The sequence below is a fragment of the Talpa europaea genome, assembly GCF_964194135.1.
Source record: "Talpa europaea genome assembly, chromosome: 5".
NCBI lineage: Eukaryota > Metazoa > Chordata > Mammalia > Eulipotyphla > Talpidae > Talpa > Talpa europaea.
The window spans coordinates 45799765-45819469 of NC_140071.1; the positions used below are offsets into that span (position 1 = coordinate 45799765).

General features: G+C 32.5%; 1 protein-coding gene across 3 annotated transcripts in view; it reads left to right on the forward strand.

Moving 5' to 3' along the window:
- The window catches only part of HOMER1 (homer scaffold protein 1), a gene marked incomplete at its 3' end in the record, with an annotated part of 71677 nt that overhangs the window by 5615 nt on the left and 46357 nt on the right, over positions 1-19705 (forward strand). For 2 of the 3 annotated variants that reach the window (XM_084233713.1, XM_084233715.1), the window contains exons 3-4: positions 1756-1848; positions 9639-9778. In XM_084233713.1, the coding sequence (XP_084089839.1) occupies positions 1756-1848; positions 9639-9778 (233 nt within the window). Of the gene's footprint in view, positions 1-1755; positions 1849-9638; positions 9809-19705 lie in introns of all 3 variants that reach the window. The other variant, XM_084233714.1, reaches the window with a different exon arrangement.

The window sequence follows — 19705 nt, forward strand, 5'->3', positions numbered from 1 at the left end:
CTGCTCAGGATGTTTTGGTACAGAGACAGAACCATAATTTCTTTTCCAGCTACTTTGAAGGCTAATTTTGGTGCTTTAAAAGCTGGAAGGAGCCCAAACAAGTTTGTAGCTTTTATATAAATGAAGCAAGCATTTAGAAATATTCCTGTTTGCTTTATCATTGAAAACCATAAGTGAATCAAAGTGATATAAGGCAATTCTAGATAAGGGCCTCTCAAAGTAGGAGTATTGGAAGAACTGTATGGTCTCCTAAGTTAGATGTATGAGGAATATTCCAACTATGCTTGGATTGTTAGAGTGCTTACCACGTTGCATCTTGTTATCATGGAAACCTCAGCCTATGAGAACTAGCAACAGTGTAGGTCTTTGTGAAATTAAGAAGGATTTTAAACATTAAGTTCTTTGGAATGCTAAATTACTTGTTAAAAACTTTGTGTGCTACTTCAAGTCACATACAAAGAACTTAATTATGGTGTTTTTTTTTTTAAATTTCATTTCCATCATTGTGAATGAGACCTTTAAAGCTCCATATTCAGATTTTTTTCTTTTTTACAATAAGGAGATATTCTGTTCAATAAAAGAACTATAGTAACAGATTCAGTTCCCTGATCTATAAATTATAGATGGGGGTGGGGTAACAATATTTAATATCAGAGGAAAGTTGTAATAATGACAACTTTAATTTAGACACTCTTCCATCTCCCTACAGCAGGTCGGAACATCATCATTCTTTCCATCCAAAACTTTCCTTCCCAAGATGGCAATGAAATCAGGTTGGCTTATGGGAGTTTGAGGAGGGAACTATAATTTCAAATTTTTATTGCCTGTGCTAGCAGGTGTTTTAATTACATAGAGATTTTAGGTTTTAAATTTGGTCATTTTGAGCCCTAACTTGATCTCTCTGAGAATAATAGTATACTACTTTCAGATACTGTTTGTGGCCATGGAATTTTTAGTTTCCTGGAAGTCCTAAGAATTAGCATTTATGTATGGTATTTTTAAATTGTTACTAGTCTTTTTTTTTTTTTTTTTTTTTTTTTTTGTGGGACCCTCGCTGGCGGCCGGGGATCGAACCGGCACCACAGAGGCTGCGGGCAGCCTCGCAGCCCAGCGTTCAACCACTGTGCCACCAGGGGAGGCCCAAAATTGTTACTAGTCTTAAATGACTTTGTGGAGTTAAGTCATTCCTTTCTGTTGCTAAATATTAGCTGTTTAGGAGTCTTTGGAAATGAAATTCAAGTAATGTCCAGACAGAGATAATATCTATGTTGTTTGATTGTGGAAGACAAAATGTCTTACGCAATAGAAGAGTTTATAATTTGTTAAAGTTAACATCATGCTGCAAATATTATGATGTTTAAGATTAGAAACTTAAGAGAGTCAGTTTTCTCCATGATAAACACACATGACATACCCATCTTTAGTAATTTTCACCCCTCACCTGTTAGTCTCTCACTGTGATATTAATGTATGTATGAACAACCAAGAGGGATATAGGTAAGCTTGCTGATACCAGATTCTAACTTGGTTAAACTGTGCTGTTCTTGAATGAGATTTGTCAGAATACTTTATAGTGTACAAATGCTTGGTATTAGTTTTCTTTTTCTGTTGTTTTAATATTATTATATACTTGTAATTGATTTGAGGGCTAGATTGTGTAAAAGACAGTTATTCAGAAAATGGAAACAAAACTAAGAAAGTGGGCATTGCAACTTAATTTTATTTGGTTAATGTATATAGTCTTCATACATTCAGTTTGCAGAAAAGTTTCAGGAATTTAAAGAAGCCGCTCGACTAGCAAAGGAGAAGTCACAAGAAAAGATGGAACTTACTAGTACACCCTCACAGGTGGGTATTTAATTTTTATTAGTATTTATGAGCCTTGTTCATTTCAGATGGTGTACTTTATGCCTGAGTTAAATTTGGAGAGGAGTGGCAAAATTAAGTTTATTTCCAAAGAGGACATAGAAATGCATGTACCAGTTAATCTGTACTCACGGAGAAAGGTTTTTTCCCCTCTGTATACCAATGTCTGTAAGAATCTTGAGGAAGGGGAGGGTAGTCAGGTTAGTAATTAAAACTCAAATTCTTTAATGCGCATACAGCTTAAAAACAATTGTACATAGAGAACATGAATTAGCCTGTTGTTTGCATTCTATATCTTGTGACAATTGAGTGCAGCCACACAGGAGAAGGTCAGAAAAGCACAAGTTTGATACACTCACAGATCCTAGAAACAGGGGGCATGGCACACCTCTGGAGCACTCACAGGATACCTTAGAGTGGTCAGGAAGCAGAAAACTGGGCAAAGAGCCTATATGGGGTGGCTGTACAAGGAAAACTGGAAGTAGTGCCTGTATGGGGTTTTCCCTGGGATGGGCTCTACACTACAAGAATTGTAGTTGGCTGATACATGACCTGGGATCATTAAGGCAAAGGAATATTGCCTCCTGGGTTGCACTGGCTAGACAGAGTAGGGATGGCTCTGGATTGGTTCGTTTGCTTATCAGAGACATCCTACCTTAACCCTTTGCTACCTCTAGATATTGAGTAGTTAGAGAGGTTATATAAGATGTAAAACATGATAATAAACAGAAAATTTTAAAAATTAGCTACTGATTTTAAAGTGTACTCAAATCTGACAGTTATGGCATCTTACTTTGTACTCTGCACTGAAAGCCAAAAGTTATATGGGTTTTATACAACTAACTTTCTTGGTTAAGAAATGAGTTAATAGCTGCTACTTGTCCATTATAGCCTTTCTTCATTAGAAGTTAGTTATATCTACAAATAATTTATTAGCTACATTTCAGTATGTTTACAAAGGTTTTAATATGCATGGTATGATTTATATAGAATGCCACTTATTTTCAGATTTTTAAAACAGATTTTCCAAAAATTAATTTTTTAAAGTTGTTTCTGTAACTTTTTTTGAGGTAACATTAATTTATAACACTATATATGTTTTAGGGAAATAGTTTCATTATTTCAATTGTGATTTCAAGACTAGTGTTCAGCTTTGTGCTGGATTCTTCTCTATAATAATTATTTTTGAAACATAATATGAGAAGGAAGGATTAGATGTTACAAATGTTTCTCTGCAATAATGTCAATAATAACACGCTTACAAAAAACCTTTTTGAGGAAGTAAATAGGAATTGCCTTGGACTTTAGTGACCAGTCAAATGATTGGAACATTTTGGAAAATTTTTTGCTCTTCCCCCTTCTTCTTCACCTTTAGTACCATTATCTAATAAACCCTACTGATATAAAGAGTTCTGTTTTGGTTTTGTTTTTTGCAGGAAAGGAGAGCTCTGCTCAGTATGCTTTCAAAGTACATATTTCCTGACAGACTAAAGGTATACTCTGGATTGAAGCCAAGGTGCTATTTTACCTCCTCCGTACATGCAGTGACCTGGAATAACATGAATGATCATTTTAAAACTTAACCTTGAGTCTGTCTCCCCTAAGTGCTGTGATAGTGTAGTGATACTTTTAAGCATAAAATCCTATTTAAAATTTAGTATCAATACAAGTTGGAGCTCCAATTCTTCGGGTAAATGATTGCAGTGTTACAAGAAGATGCTGTAGCACATTCTGTAAGAGAATACTTAGAGGACTCCAATAAAACTGTAATGGATTACACTTGACCATTGTACTTAGTTCCCGTTTCTCTAACCATAGCTGCTTTTTGATTAAATGGCCATGAATTATTACAGGTTGCTGCTAAGTTTCCTTTGAGGTGGAAGGAATGTCTTTGAGCATTTATTTTCATCAAAGGAATATATCAAAGATATTTATATTTGGAAAATGCTGTGAGATCTAAGGAATAAATATCTTAAGTTCCTCAGTATACCTATCTTAATTTAGCTTCTCAAAATATTTTAAATTTGTTAATGTACTGGAACCAGAAAAAAAATTTTTTAAGTATTTTTCTTTTTGCACCCTTTACCTTTTTTGTGACAGTTCACCACACATCATAAATATTTCTATTTTAGTTTGCATTGTATGACCACTTAGCACTCTGATCCTACTCAGCCAGAAAGCAAAACTTGTCACTGGTTAAACACAATCTGTTAATTTAATATTCTACTTGAATAATAGAATATTCTCATGCATTCAGCAAAAGATGTCAAGAGGCTAACAGATCATCAATAAAGGTAGACACTCGGTTGGCCATAACTCTTGTTTTTATTTGAGGAAGTATATAGACTGGCTAAAATTTTTGAGTCTGACCTACTTTTGCTATCAATATGTGCTCTTTAGGAAACTGCTTACCCCAAGTCTATTCTTTATACGCTTGTTATGAGTGTTACATTAGTTACAGGATTGTTGGGAGGAATGAATGTGATAATAGCGATGTCATGACATGACTAATGACATTGTCATAAGATAATGGCAGTTATGTAGCCTCTAGAGTCTAACTTTGAATCCAGTTTCTAACCCTTTTTTTTTTAACTTAAACTATTTTTTTAAATCTATAAAATGGGAATGAGCAATATGTCCTTGTAGAGCTCTTGTGAGGATTACATAGTGCTCACCATATTGTAAATGCTTAGTTATGTTAACAGCTGTTGGTTGTGGTGTGATTGTAATGATGAAAATGATGGTGAAAAGTCTTGGTATAGTATTTGACACATAAGTTATTTAGAGACATACAGATACTTTTGTTGAATTAATCCTGAATCCCCTGGAAGACTTGCTAAGATGCAAAATGCTGATCTGGCATTTATAGGGCTGAAATGGGGCCTGATAATGTGCGTTTGTAACAAGTAGTGAGGAGATGTGGATGCTGTTGAACTGGAACTACACTTTCAGAAGCAGTACCGTTTCACTTCCGCAAGGGCTTGTGATGAATGGGGTCTGGCATTTAGAGCAGTTAGCCACTTCCTTATTCTTAGACTCTTGAACTAAAGTTGTACACTTGATGTAAATTTATGGTCATGTCATGTCAGATAATCATAATGTCGTTTTGATCAAGGTAACATCTGTAGGAATAAATTGAATCCCATGTTGGCTGTTCCTTTCATTTCCCTCTTTAAATAATAGACATTAATCTAGAATTTTTTTTCTCAGGTGAACATATTGCATTCTTTTGTTTCCATGGGAATCTTTTAAACAGTCAATTTTTTGTTAAATTTGATAATTGACTTTAAATATGAATTTCTCATACAGTTTATAGTAAAAATACTATATTTCAGAAAATATTTTAGACACTTTCTTTAGAATGTGCACTGAAGAAAAAAAAGGGCCTCATAAGCAAATACTATCCAATATTTTTTTCATTTGAATTTAGAAAAAAAAATGTTCAGCTGTCAGTTAACTAAGACTTTTAATCTGAGTAAAGTCTATTTACCCTATCAGTTGTTTGTAACCAAACAAAAATTGCAGGGTTTTTTTCCCCAATTTAAAATTGTCATGTTCTTATAGTATTGAACAAATTGTAGTAGCTCTCTTGATTTGCATTGGATATGTCTAGCTTTTTCCTGATGATTTTTTAGAATTCACTTCATAGAAAAAGTAGGTTATATATGTATGTGTGCATGTGTGTGCAAAGGAAGAATATTTCTTTAGCTTTATAAAAATAACATAATTTTTAAAATTTTCATCTTAGTGATGAATTCTATTTACCCAAATGAGCACTAACTATGTAAGTGATTACATTCTCAATGAGTAATTATTTTATTTTATGAAAGTCAGATGATAGGCGTGAGTAGTAGTTTTTAGATCTATAAGATTAGAGGTTTGAATTATATGATTTCTTAGGACATTGTGAGTCCAATAAATCACGAATGTTTTTAGATTTCTTTGAACAGGTATGTCACCGGGCTCTTTTGAAAGGTGATTGCACTTTCCAAATGTTACTACCCTGAACTATTATTTATATGTAGCCCATATATATATACCATTAAAATTCATGAATGCTTATAAATTAATATTAAACTTTCTTAGTATCATTTAACTTTCTTAGTATCATTTCTTAGTATCATTTAATTGGGTTTTACTGAACCAGATCCAATAGATAACTTTACAGCCTCATGAAAGTTTCACTACAATTCTCTAGATATTAGTGTTTGCTCTCCAAAGTAAGGGCAATGTAAATAAGTATCTCTAATCCTGCTACTTAGCTCAGTGGAATGTTTATCAGTTTAACTAATGGGTGTACTGACTAGTTATTAGCAGTTTACCATTATAACCTTAAGTTAAAATTCAGTGTTTCACTTATCCACCAATATTTTGACTTAAACCTGACAACTTTTCTTTGAATATGAATCTGTTGTTTGGAATTTCATGTTATCTTTCTTATATAAACCATATAATAATTGTCAGCAGTTTTCTGTAAGTAGAGCCAAAACTCTGTACTTAAAAAGAAGTCTGAGTGTGATATTTGAAAGAGTTTTATGGCATTTTCTAATATGGTAGCATATTATATATGTTATATAATAGTATATTACATATACATAATTCAATCATGGGTTTTATTTAATTTTTTAGCTATTTATCTTTTAGTTGCTTTAAAGCATTTGTATTGGCTTTCATTAAAATAACCAATCTGATTTTATATTCAAATTTTATTTGTTTATATACATTTAATCCAACTATATAATTATATAAATAAACTATATAATTATGTAAATACAATTGGTATAAACATGTTCTGGACAAATATAACTGACTGTTGGTAAGCATTTAATGCAGTTGGTAGGTACAAAAATATGAGAGTGGAGATAAACACACCAGCCCTAAACATCACTCAGTCTGTATACTTTACATAGATAAGGAAGAGCTAGTCAGGAAGGAAGGAACTTCTATGAGATTTCAGAGAGGGCACTTGATGATGACCAACTTTAGGGTTAGGGTTAGGGTGTTTTGTTTTTTTTTTTTTTTTTAAAATAGAGGCATGTTTTATTTGTTTGTTTGTTTGTTTGTTTATACATGCACTGGGTACAGTCAGAAGCGCAGGAGGGTGAGAGAATTCACCGGAGCCAGAGCGGGGAACAGAGCAGGCAGAAGGACCCAAGTCCACTGCTGAGGGGAGCAGGGGGCGGCAGGAAAGGTCTGCGCGCCATGTGGGACCCTCCTCCGGTGGCCGGGGAGCAGCCGGGGATCGAACCGGCGCCACAGAGGCCGCAAGCAGCTTCGCAACCCAGCGTTCAACCGCTGCGCCACCGGGGAGGCCCAGGGTTAGGGTGTTTTTAACAACTATGTTGTATATACATATACACATACAAGTTTCTTTATAAAGATAATTATTTTCTTTTTCAAAAATTCAGTCTAATAGTTATGCCTCTAGTTTTTTATTTAATGTTTGATTTAAAGAAATAAAGTACACATAATTTTTATGTAAGATGTAGGGTTTTTTTTTTTTTTGAAGAATAGAGGGAAATGTTTAAGAAATTACAAAAATTGTAATTTTAAAAAAGAACTATGTGTTCGGAATTTGTTAAAATAAGTGTCACAGTGTTGTTTTTACATATATAAGTTTTCTCAGAGGTTTCACAGAATATTTTTGGCTACCTATGGGGTAGTTGGAGGGCAAAGGGGTTTCATTTTCCTCTTATGCCCTTTTATACTGTTGAAACTTTTTCTTGTTCTCATGAACAAATACTAATTTTGTTGTTTTTAGACCTACTTTTAGAAAGTCATGCTCTGAGGTTTTTTTTTTCTATTTTAGAGGTAATGATCTTGGGTAATTAAGTATGTCTTTTGTTAATGTAGCTAATATTCACCTTTCCTGAAGAAAAAGTTGCTGCACTGAAACATTGGGATTGTTGCAACCTTTATCCCTTTTTCCCCCCATCTCCTGCCCTTTCTTCTTTACTTGCCTCTGAGAATATTCTTCTGATTTCAGTAGCAACATTGTGGCTTCCCCATACCCACCTTATTTTCTCCTAGAAGGTAATAAAAACAAATATTAAATGATTCCTCCTCTTCTCTTTTAATTCTAATTTACTTTTGTCCCTTGAACTCTAGTCAATCAATTCCACCAAATCTATTAAGCATTAATTTCTAATGATGGTTATGCTCTTTCAAGTTAATAAGGTAATTTATGTCTGTTATTATTTCCACTGAATCAAGTCTTGGCGAACTTACTGTTTAGCAGAATGAACAGCTGGCCTTGATTATTTTAGTTTGGTTTGGACTTTCTTGAAAAATGGTACTGATTTATTGAAAGCAAAATTATAAGTTCATGGTTTCTCTCTCTGCTTATGCTTTTTTTCTGCCTAATTGACAAAGTTCATAACTAGAGGTGGTCATTTGGAGTTGACATTTTTGCAAAACAATTTTATATTGTCACATTACATACTATACAATTTATTCATGGATTTAGTGTCAGTGAATGGAAGCAGAGGATTTAGGAAAACAGTAGCAATGAAATTTTAAAAAGTTCAAAATGGAGGTTCCATTAATAATTGAAAAATAGTTAAAGTAATAATACAGAAACAGGAAAGTAGCCTTTTGGTCTTTGATAGCATTAAAGTACTATTAGTTAAAATATTTAAATATAAATAGCATTATTAAACCAGGGATCCCCCAAAAAGAAAATCTTACCATACCTTTATGTTTTCTTTGTGGCACATCTTCATGTGCTGTTTTTAGTGTAAGTCTGTAGATTATCATGACTTAGATATCCTTTTATATTCTCATGTTTTTTTCCTGATTACAAGCATTTTCCCTTATTACACATATTCTTCTTGTTTTTATTTGTGACAATTTTGTTTTCTTTCTAGTTGGGACATTTTGACCCTACCTATGCACTCCCCCATTGGACACTGATGTTTTCATTTTCTTCTCTGCCACAGCCTAATGTTTCAGTTGTGAAGTTTTTTTACTCAGAGATCGCAAAGGGTCCACCAAGCTGCTCTTTAACAGTCTGGCTCTAGAGCCTCTCCTGGTTAACAGACATACCACTCTTTATTCTGATAACTAATTTCAAATTTGGAAATTTTAATGATGTCCCTGCTAGAATAATTCTCAGTTTGAACTTCATTTTAAATTCCATTTATTTTCCAGAGGATTTAATTAAATGTAACTACTACACAAAAAGTAGAAATAAGACAAGAAATGTGAAGAAAAATAATTTCATTATGAGTAGCAGAAAGAAAAGCTGAACTATACTGTATCATCATGTGTGATAAGTTATAGTGGTATTTCTGGTAGCTTTTTAAAATAGCTATAAGAGTGAAAAGGAGGGCAGGTAAAAAAAATTAAAACTTAAAAGATGACATTCTCTTTGCTTTCCTTCCCTCCAAATTAAAATCATATTTGTTTTTATGCCATCTTCCTTTCTTGTACAGTAATAACTTGAATTTGTTTTATTCTGGCCAGTTAGTTACTTACATTTTTCAATTCTTTGAAAGTACATTTCTAAATTGTGTTATGTTTATATATCTAAATTGTATTGTTTCAGTTAGTTTTCATATGAATTGCTTTGCTTTAAGATTGCTTCTCTGTCAAATTAGACCAAAGACATTTCTTCTCCTTCCAATTTTAAGTCTGACTCAAATTTCAATTGAAATATGGTTCATAAGTAAGTATATACAACAGTCAGTAAGTGTAAGTGTAAGTAAGTGTAAGTAAGTGTATACAAAAGTGTAACACTTTTTCATCTTTCACCTGTTCTTCTTTTAAAAAAGGAATCAGCAGGCGGAGATCTTCAATCACCTTTAACACCAGAAAGTATCAATGGAACAGATGATGAAAGAACACCTGATGTGACACAGAACTCAGAGACAAGGGCTGAACCAACTCAGAACGCATTGCCATTTTCACATAGGTACAAATTCAATTCAACCGTCATGATTAAGTAAATTGTATAAATATGAAGTTTACTTGGGTTCAGATAAAATTATAGTTTCAATCCTGGGTGAATGTTCCAGGTCAGATTTTTTTTAAACTATTTCTGTTAATCTCGGAAAAGTTTTAATAGTAATTTTGATAGTTGCCTGGATGGACTAGAGTGTACCTTTTCTTTACCTTTGCAGAAAAAGGGCTACTGATCTAATTTTAGTACAAATAATTTTTCAGTGAAACGAAATTTATTGTAAATCTCTTCTACTCATTTTTTAACACAGTCCCTTAGAGGCCCCTTTTGCTAACCTGGTTTCTACTTTCATGAATGTTTTTGAGGGTTATAAATTTTTTTAATAATAAGCTTCCTACTCTGAAATTAAGCTTTACTATAGTCTTAGAGGTAATTTTACCATATGATTTCAAAGAAGGAAACGAGTTATTGGGGTAACTTTTAGCATGCACATGTTAATGTTAGCATCGGATTTATTTTACCATACCAAGTAAGGAGATAAATCTTCACATGCTTCTGAATGTTAAAAGAATTTGATACATTAAAAAGATACAAGTTATCCTAAATATGTTCCAAACTAGTTTCATTAGTTATTGAGCATATTATGACAGTTTTAGGCTATAAGGAGGCCTATGAAACTGCAGTTTTTCAAATGTAAACAATTGCCTAGCAGTCATTGTTTTATCGTTAATTTTTCTTTGGAAACTTTTGTCTAGGTAGTTTTAGTTAGAGTTATGAAAACAGTTTTCCTTTGTTGTGTGTCTCTTAAGAGACCAGTTTTTAAAAAATAATTCTTTAGCATATTTTGAAGAATTGTGAAGTGGGATATTCCCAACTCTTTTTCATGAGAATTTTAATTTTGATTGAATTTGTTGGACATTAGGGCATAAGATTAAACACAGGGACTAACATTGAGCAGCCACATGGTTGGACTGAGAAAGAAGAGAAATTAATATTTTTTAAGAAATGGATGAGACAAACTACTTGTGAGACTATTCTAAATTGTTTTTAAAATACTAACAATTTTGCATAAAGGAGTAGATACATCTTGGAATTATGGAGATCATGTTCTAACTATTACAGTATAAGCATTTTCTCTTTTATATTTATAAAAAGGAATATACCCATGAAAATTTTAGTTTCTCTGATTTGTTGCTAGGATCACATTGATTTATAAAACATGCAAGTTTTTAAAATATACAATTGCAATCAAAGAGCAATGTAAGTTTAGAAAAATTTTTATGTTGAGGGAAGGAATGTTTCTTTTTATTGCATTTGATATATCAATTTAATAGAATTAATTGCATTGAATATAAGTATTAACTTTGATTTATTTGGGTAACATTTAAATGAGCCATGTTTATTAATATGGTAGTATTTAGAATTATTGTATTTATCATTTACAAAAACTATTCCTAGTTTACTTTATGCACCTGAAATTTTCTAAATATTTATTGTTTTGCTAATCCTTAGTATTTAGAGTTCTTAATGGAAATTGGCTGTCTTTTATTGATTTTTCTCTGTTCTTGGGAGTATAGTAAGTGTCATTGCTTTGATTTGAAGGTATAGCTTCTTTTACTACTAGAATCTATAGATTAGCGAGGGAGAGATTTCAGTTCTAGAAATAAAGCTTAACAGATAGATTTGAGCTTTTAATTATGTTAAAGGCATTGCATAATTGTATAGTTCTTTTATAATTTTAAAAATACTTTAGCTATAGGACTTTAGAAGACTTATTCTCTGAACTTGTTTGGATTTTACACTAATCACCTAGTTGCTTTACTGAAATCACCATTTCTTTCTGAGATAAAAGATTGAATATTTTATAACTAATGTTCGAATCTCAAAATATCAAGATTAGACCTCAGAGATGGTATAATCTAGGATTTTCCATTTTACTGCTAAATAAAAAGCGAAAGTATTAGAATGTCTGTGATTTTTTAAAAAACAGAAAGGTAGGAAACAATGATTTATTCAATCTCATCTCATTATCAAACCATTTTGTGCTCTTAAAATTTCATACTTAAATCTCATGAATTAGTAATTAAAAGAATACCCTGGTTTTCATTTGCTCCTAAAAATTTTAGTAATATGGTTATAGTTCATTCTTCTCTGTAAGCTGTTTATTTTTTTAAGCATTACTTAACTTTAAAGCAGTATGCAAGATTTTCTGTTACACTTTAACATACAAATACATACAGATTTTAAGATACATATAAAAGAGAGAATACTATAGTGAACTCCCATGAAGATATGACTGGCTTCAACAGTTGATGAAAAAAATGGCCAGTCTTCTTTCATTTCTATCCCTACCCACTCATCTACTTTTGTACTATTTATAAAACAAATCCCACACATATATAATTTTATCCACAAATTCTTTTTCAAATACTTTTGAACTTTTATAAAACATTTAATAAGCTAGATAACTTTTTATATTCTAATTCAGTGGTATTTTAGGATTACCTTGAATTATTTTCTCTTTGATTTATAATTATACTGCTGAACTAAATTTTAAAATGTACAAACTGCTCATTATTCCTTGGCGAAGTGCTGTAGTACTGTTTTATGTCATTGTCATAAACTATGCAAAAGCATTATTTAATAAGTTTTAATAAATTAATAATTTTAACATACATTTAAATGCTTTTAAAAGCTTAGGAGTATGCAAAATTGGAAGACTGTGAGAATGAAAATGCTTACTAATTTCTTTGGGAAATTGGTATTATGTTTTATCTAAACTGCTGTTTTTTTTTTTCTTCAAATTTTCTTTTTTACCTACATGGTAATAATATCCTTTTGGACTGAGCAAGTATATTCTCTGTCTCACTAAAGTATTCAGGGCATCCTTTGAAACAATAATCTTTGATTAACTATATACTAAATAAAATATAAGCTAATAGACTACCAAATACACACAGGGGGGACAGTTTTATTCTGTCATTCCAGAGAGGTGTTGTTTGCTTCATAGCATCAGCTAAATAGAATTCTGGAATTTACTTATTTTGTAATAATAATAATAATAATAAATTCTGGATTTTAAAATACAGTTTAAAGCTCTCAAAAATTCTCATGGAAGTGGTTAATTTTATAGTATCCCAATGCTGTTAGAATGCATTAGTGAAATAGAATACTGAAAATTAAAATCCCTTTTCTTTTTCTTTTGTTCATTGTGAATTTATGATCCTCAGACACAGAGTAAACACTAATAAATAACTGCTATTATCCTATTTTTGAGAGTTCAGAACATATATATGTACATTAGTAGTTCATGAAGCTATTTTTGTATTCATAAATTTTAATAATTTTGAATTAATAAAATATAGGCTTTTAAAACACCGATTATATATAAATTCTTTTAATGCTTAGCTAGTCTATTCTCATGGTGCTGTTAGAATTTATGCATTTTGGGGTACTGCATGTATTTTCTAATATAAAAGAAATTTTTTTTCTGTCAGTTTGCGTGTTCCCAACAGATATTCATTAAATATTATATGCAGAAACATTACTCTTTTTAAAAAGATTTATTTATTTATGCATACAAGAACTGGGGTATAGATCAGAGGTGTGGGAGGTGAGAGGATTCACCAGAGACAGAGTGGGGAGCAGAACAGGCAGATCTATTGAAATGTACTGCTGAGGAGAACAGCCAGCGAGACTGGAGAGGTCCACTTTGCCATGTGAGTTATCTCCCTGGCTGGGGATCGAACCCATGTTGCAGTGGCTGGCAGTAGCTTGATGTTGCTGAGACTTAATCCCTTGCGCCACAAGGGAGGCCCAGAAACATAACTTTTTAGTGTATTGATTTTGCTGTAAATCAGTATAACAACAGTTTTACCAAAATTTATCTGAATGGTTTAACCCTATTCATATTCATTAAATTAAGTTTTTCATTAACAAATTTTTAGAAAGCTATTACTTTAAAGCTGTGATTAGAGATTTTTGTACAATTTCAAAAACTAATTTCATTGGAAACTTTACACAACACTTTTGTCCCATGTTAATATTTTTGAAAGTGCTTTCTCTTGAGTCATACAGTCTATGCTTCAAGATGATGCAAACAAGAAAAAAGTGAATGATTTTTAAGAGCTCTGAGGTGTTGTACTGTGTTGTACAGCTGTGCCATATATCTCACTTTTTAAATGCATAGTTAGCAAAACTTACAAGATTATACTCATAAACTAAAATAGGAATAATTTTTGCAGATGACTTGTGGGGTAAAATTTGTAAAGCTGGGCCTTGGTTTCATTAAGAAGTGCTTTATCAGTATAACTACAGAGGAAAGTTTAAGTTATAAGATTCCCCTTTATTGTTAAAAAGTTACAATTGACTTAAATGTTGTTATTTTCCATCATCAAACCTCAAAATTTCGATTAGGTTTTTAAAAATTAAATGCCAAGACATTTTTGTGGGAAGTCAACAATTTAAAGATAACTAGAATTTCCTTTACCATAATTATGAACAGATAGTATTGTGTAAGTAGTGCTGTAGTAATTTGCTAACATATATGGTTCTGCATCTTTGAGAACCGAGAAGCAATCTATATGTTTTTAAATGATATTCAATAAAAAATGTACTTTAGTGACTAGAAGTGTTTATTAGCTTTCTAAAATATCCTTAAATTTTCTATCTTGCCCATTTTTTAATTAATTTTTTTATTGAGGTAACATTGGTCTATAATATTGTGTGTGAGTCAGAGGCACCTAGTTGATTGTTTTAAAAACAAGCCTTTTCTCATATCTACTAGAAGATTTTCAAGAAACTGTAAAAATGTGCTAAAGCAAATTTGTTTGGCATTAACCCTTAATATAGGTTATCTGTAAGAAGAAAGATTCATATGCTTAATAAAGGTGAAAGAATTTTCACAAATCCATTCTTAGTGATGTCAGCTTTATTTTCAAGATGACCAGTTGGAGTTAGAAGTGTGGCCATTCCCAATGGAAGAGATTAATCATTGATTGATTATGATCTCTTCCCTGTGGACAGCTTTAAAAAATGTCTTTTGTTTTCTCATTTCAGTCCTTATAAGACCATAGTGGGGAATCCATTGGAAGGAGTTGTGTGACACAGACAATTCTGCTTTAGGACTTAGGGGGAAATATTCTTCCTTTGGATTGTCTTTCCTCCTTCTTTTTGCTGGATTAGTAAGGGACAAGATCAAGGTGTGAATACAGGCAGAGGCCTAGCAAGCCACAAAATATGTGAAATTTTGTGGTGTATAGGACAGTAAGGAATTGAGAGGTCTGTGGTAAACTATGCAAGTTTGATTGAAAATATTAAAGTTTTTATAAAACAAAGCCAAATAGAGGGGTGGAAACTAGAGGATCCATCTGATTTCTAATCCATGTGATTTTCATATGGTTTAGTCCAAGGTAAGGATTTTGAGCAAATTCCCAGGTAGTAATATCCATTGCTATAATACCTTTATAAGCTCTCAGTTGTGATATTTGAGAGGATATTATTTACGGATTTGGAGTAACAGATACTTTTCCTCTGGTGACATATTGCTCTGTAGATATTACTAGTTCTCTCAAACAAAAAATCTGACTGTGTCACTTTCCTTCTTAAAATACTGGCATGGTTTGTGTGTGCGTGTGTGTGCGCATATGTACGTGTATATATATGTATATGACTATATATATATGTACACATACCATTCCATGGTCATCAGATGAGGCCTCCCCAGCTTCATCACCTGGTGTTTCTATAGCAGTTACTCCACATACAACCAAGCTACTGCTAATCTTCAAGTCTTTGCTCCCTTGATTTTATAATAAAAATGTTCTCCCTTTGTATTACAATGATTGTATTTTCTCACTCTCCTTGCTCCACTCCCATGTCCTCGCACACTACCTATGTCTCCAATTGGACTACCATCTAGTCAACCTCTATATGTCCTATAAGCTTCAACATCACCTCCCCCAGTAAGCTTTCCCATATGCCCCATTCTGAATTGTGAGTCCTCTTCTCTTAAGTCTCTATTGGCCTCCAGACTGACTTACGGAAGATAACATAGACTGCCCAGTCTCTTCTGACACAAGGATTGTGTTTTATTAATTTGTATCCCTGGTGCTTAGCATGGTAGACATTGAATAAACATATGAATGAAACAATTTCACAGAATTTGAATATATGCTCTGAAATCACCTTGGTATGGTGCTTCAGTCAGCCAAAGTTACATTTAAAGATTCACAAGACCTTGCAAATGAATATTAAACTGGTTATAATTTTTGAAAGTCACTCTTTTGAAGAATGAGATTTGAGTTTAACTGACTTAGTCAGATTTTCATGGTAATGAAGTAATTTTTCATACTTTTCTTGAGAATACTACTATTTAAAGAGCAATGCAGTGTTTCAATGGTATATTTTCTGTGAAATTAGACAATATACTACTTACTTTTAAAACCTATTATAACCAAAATATGTTTCTAATAAAGATCCACACAAGTATTTAATATTGATTCAAGTGAATTTAGGGACTATAGATTAGTATAATTCTGTAGATTGGTATAATTCTCAACCAAAAAGTTAACTACAGTCCCTAAGTTAACTTGATGACTGGCATCAAAAATATACCGCATAATAAGCTAACAAAAGATATCAATATTAGCAATAATTAATTTACCTTTTATTCTGTATTAGTTAATTATACCATTTAATCCAGTTAGCTAATATTCCTATTAATATTTTTTTTTATTTTTTTATTTATTTTTTTTTATAAATTTTATTGTTATATTCCCCATACAATTGCAGCCCCCCATTCTGACCCCAATCCCTCCATCTCCCGCCCCCGCCCCCCTAAAAGTGTCTCTGGTTCATAGTTTTTTGTTGATTTTGATTTTCACTTTCTTATAGTTATTCATTTTCCTGGTCCCTTATTTAAGTTTTCTAGATTCCTGCTATGAGTGAGACCATCCGGTATTTTTCTTTTTCTTTTTGGCTTATTTCGCTGAGCATGATCCCTTCCAGCGCCATCCATGTTGCAGCAAATTGCATGTGTTTATCTTTTTTGAATGCTGAGTAATATTCCATGGTATATATGTACCACATCTTCTTGATCCAGTCATCTATTTTTGGGCATTTGGGTTGTTTCCAAAGCTTAGCTATTGTAAACAGTGCTGCTATAAACATAGGGGTGCAGGTGTTCTTTGGAATTGATGTTTCTGTGTCCTTTGGGTAAATACCTAGGAGTGGAATTGCTGGGTCATATGGAAGCTCTATGTTTAGTAGGTCCAGAAATCTCCACACAGCTTTCCACAGTGGTTGGACCAGTTTGCACTCCCACCAACAGTGCAGAAGAGTTCCTTTTTCTCCACACCCTCGCCAACATTTGTTGTTGCTAGTTTTTTTAACATGTGCCATTCTCACTGGTGTAAGATGGTATCTCATGGTAGTTTTGATTTGCATTTCCCTGATGACAAGTGATGTTGAACATTTTTTCATATGCCTGTTGGCCATTTGCATTTCCTCTTCAGAGAAGTTTCTTTTAAGCTCTTCTGCCCATTTTTTGACTGGATTATTTTCTTTGTTGTTGTTGAGTCTCATCAGCTCTTTGCAGATTTTTGTGATCAGTCCTTTATCATTAGTGTTGGGTGCAAAAATGTTCTCCCAGTTGGTGGGGTTTCTCTTTGTTTTTGTTATTGTCTCTTTTGCTGTGCAAAAGCTCTTTAATTTGATGTTCCTATTAATATTTTTAATAGCAGCTTTAAGAGATACAATTCACATGCTAAATAATTCACCAATTTAAAAGGTACAATTAAATGGTTTTTAGTATGCATACATGCCTTGTATTACTGTGCTTCAATTTATTGTGCATCACAGATCTTGTGAATTTTAATGACCTTCCACCAGAAAAAAGATTATGATTTGCTAAAGACTCAGATTGGATTTAAAAAAAAAATTTAAATTAAGATATGTACTTTTTTTTTAAAGATACAATGCTATTGCACACTTAATAGTCTGAAATACAGTATAAATACTATTTTTATATGCACTGGGAAACCAAAAAATTAGCGTGTCTTGCTTTTTGCAACAATTTATTGCGCTTGTCTTGTACTGAACCCACACATTCTCCAAGGTTTGCCTGTATTCAGAGTTGTGTAGTCATCACTGCAGTCAATTTTAAAATATATTTATCCCCCCAAAGCTCTGTATCTATTAGCGGTAACACCTGCTTTCCCTTTCATGCATTCCCTACATCCCCCATACTTAAGCAAACACTAACTTACTTTCTGTTGCAATAGATCTGCCTGTTCTGGACAATCTGTATTTATGGACTCACAACATGTGGTTGTTTTGACTGTATTCTTTCACTTAACATATATTTTCAAGGTTCATTATGTTATAGAACATATCAATATTTCCTTCAGTTGTTGGATAATATTCCATTCTATGGATAAACCACGTTTCATTCATTCATTCATTAGTTGATAGACAGTTGGATTGGTTCCACCTTGTGAAATGTCCATCATTATTTAATGCTGCTATGAATATTTACATACGAGTTTTTGTGTGGACTTGTGTTTTCAATTCACATGACTCATAGCTAGGACTAGAATTGCTGGGTTGCATGGTAATTCTGTATTTAATCTTTTGAAAATTGCCAGATGGTTTTATAAACCAGATGTATCACTTTACATTTCCACCAGCAGTGTATAAGGGTTGCAGTTTCTTCACATCATCAGCAACACTTGTGTTGTCTTTTTGATTATAGCCATAGGTGTGAAATGTTAGTTCTTTGTGGTCTTGGTTTGTAGTTCCCTGATGACTAATGTTGTATACCTTTCCACATACTTTGGTGAAATAGCTACTCAGACCATTTGCCTATTTTTCCTCAGGTTATTTGTTTCTTAGTTGTTGAGTTGTAATTCTTTATATACTCTGCATGTTGACTCCTTATCCTATAAATGATTTGTGGATTTTCTTCAACTCTGTGGGTTGTCTTTTTACTTTTTGGCAGTGTCCTTTGCAACACAGAATTTTTAATTTTAATGAAGTCCAGTTTATCTGTTTTCCCTTTGCTTTCTTAGGCTTTGAGTAGTTGAGAGACCATTTCTTAATACAAGGTCACGGAGGTTTACACCTATGTTTTCTTCAGAAAATTTTATAATTTTAGTTCTTATGTTTAGGTCTGATCCATTTTCAGTTAATTATTGCATATGATTTGAGGTAGGAGTTGACTTCATTTTTTTGCAAGTGAATGTCCAGTGGTCTCAGTACCATTTGTTGAAAAGATTATTCTTTACCTCTTGAATTGTCTTGAAACCCTTGTGAAAAGCCAGTTGGCCGTACATTTGAGGGTTTTCTTCTAAACTCACAATTCTGTCCCACTGATCTTTTGTCATTACTGTACTATCTTTATTATGTCATTACTGTACTATCTTTACTATCTTTACTAGTAAGTTTTGAAATTGGGAATGTGAGTCTTCCAACTTTATTCTTCCTTTTTAAGATCATTTTGACTATTCTGAGTTCCTAAAATTTTCATGTGAATTTTAGCGTCTATTTATAAATTTTTGCACAGAAGCTAGGGAGCCAATTGAGATCCTATAGAATTTGTGGAAAAGTTTTGAGGGTCACTTTAACAATATTAAGTCTGTCAGTCATGAACGTGGGATGTTTTCATTTATGTTTTTCTGCAGTGCTGTTTAGTTTTCAGAGGATAAGTTTTTCACTTAATTTGTTTAATTCCTAAGTATTTTATTGTTTTGATGCTGTTATTTTCATTTTCTAGTTGGTCATTGCTAGTATATGGAAATATAATTGATTTTTGTATAGTGATCTTATATCCTGTAAAACTGTATCCTACAAACACAGTTTTAATAGTTTTTTAGTAGTTCTCTTAGGACTTTCTGTATACAAAATAATGTCATCTGGAAATAGAGATATTTTTACTTCTTT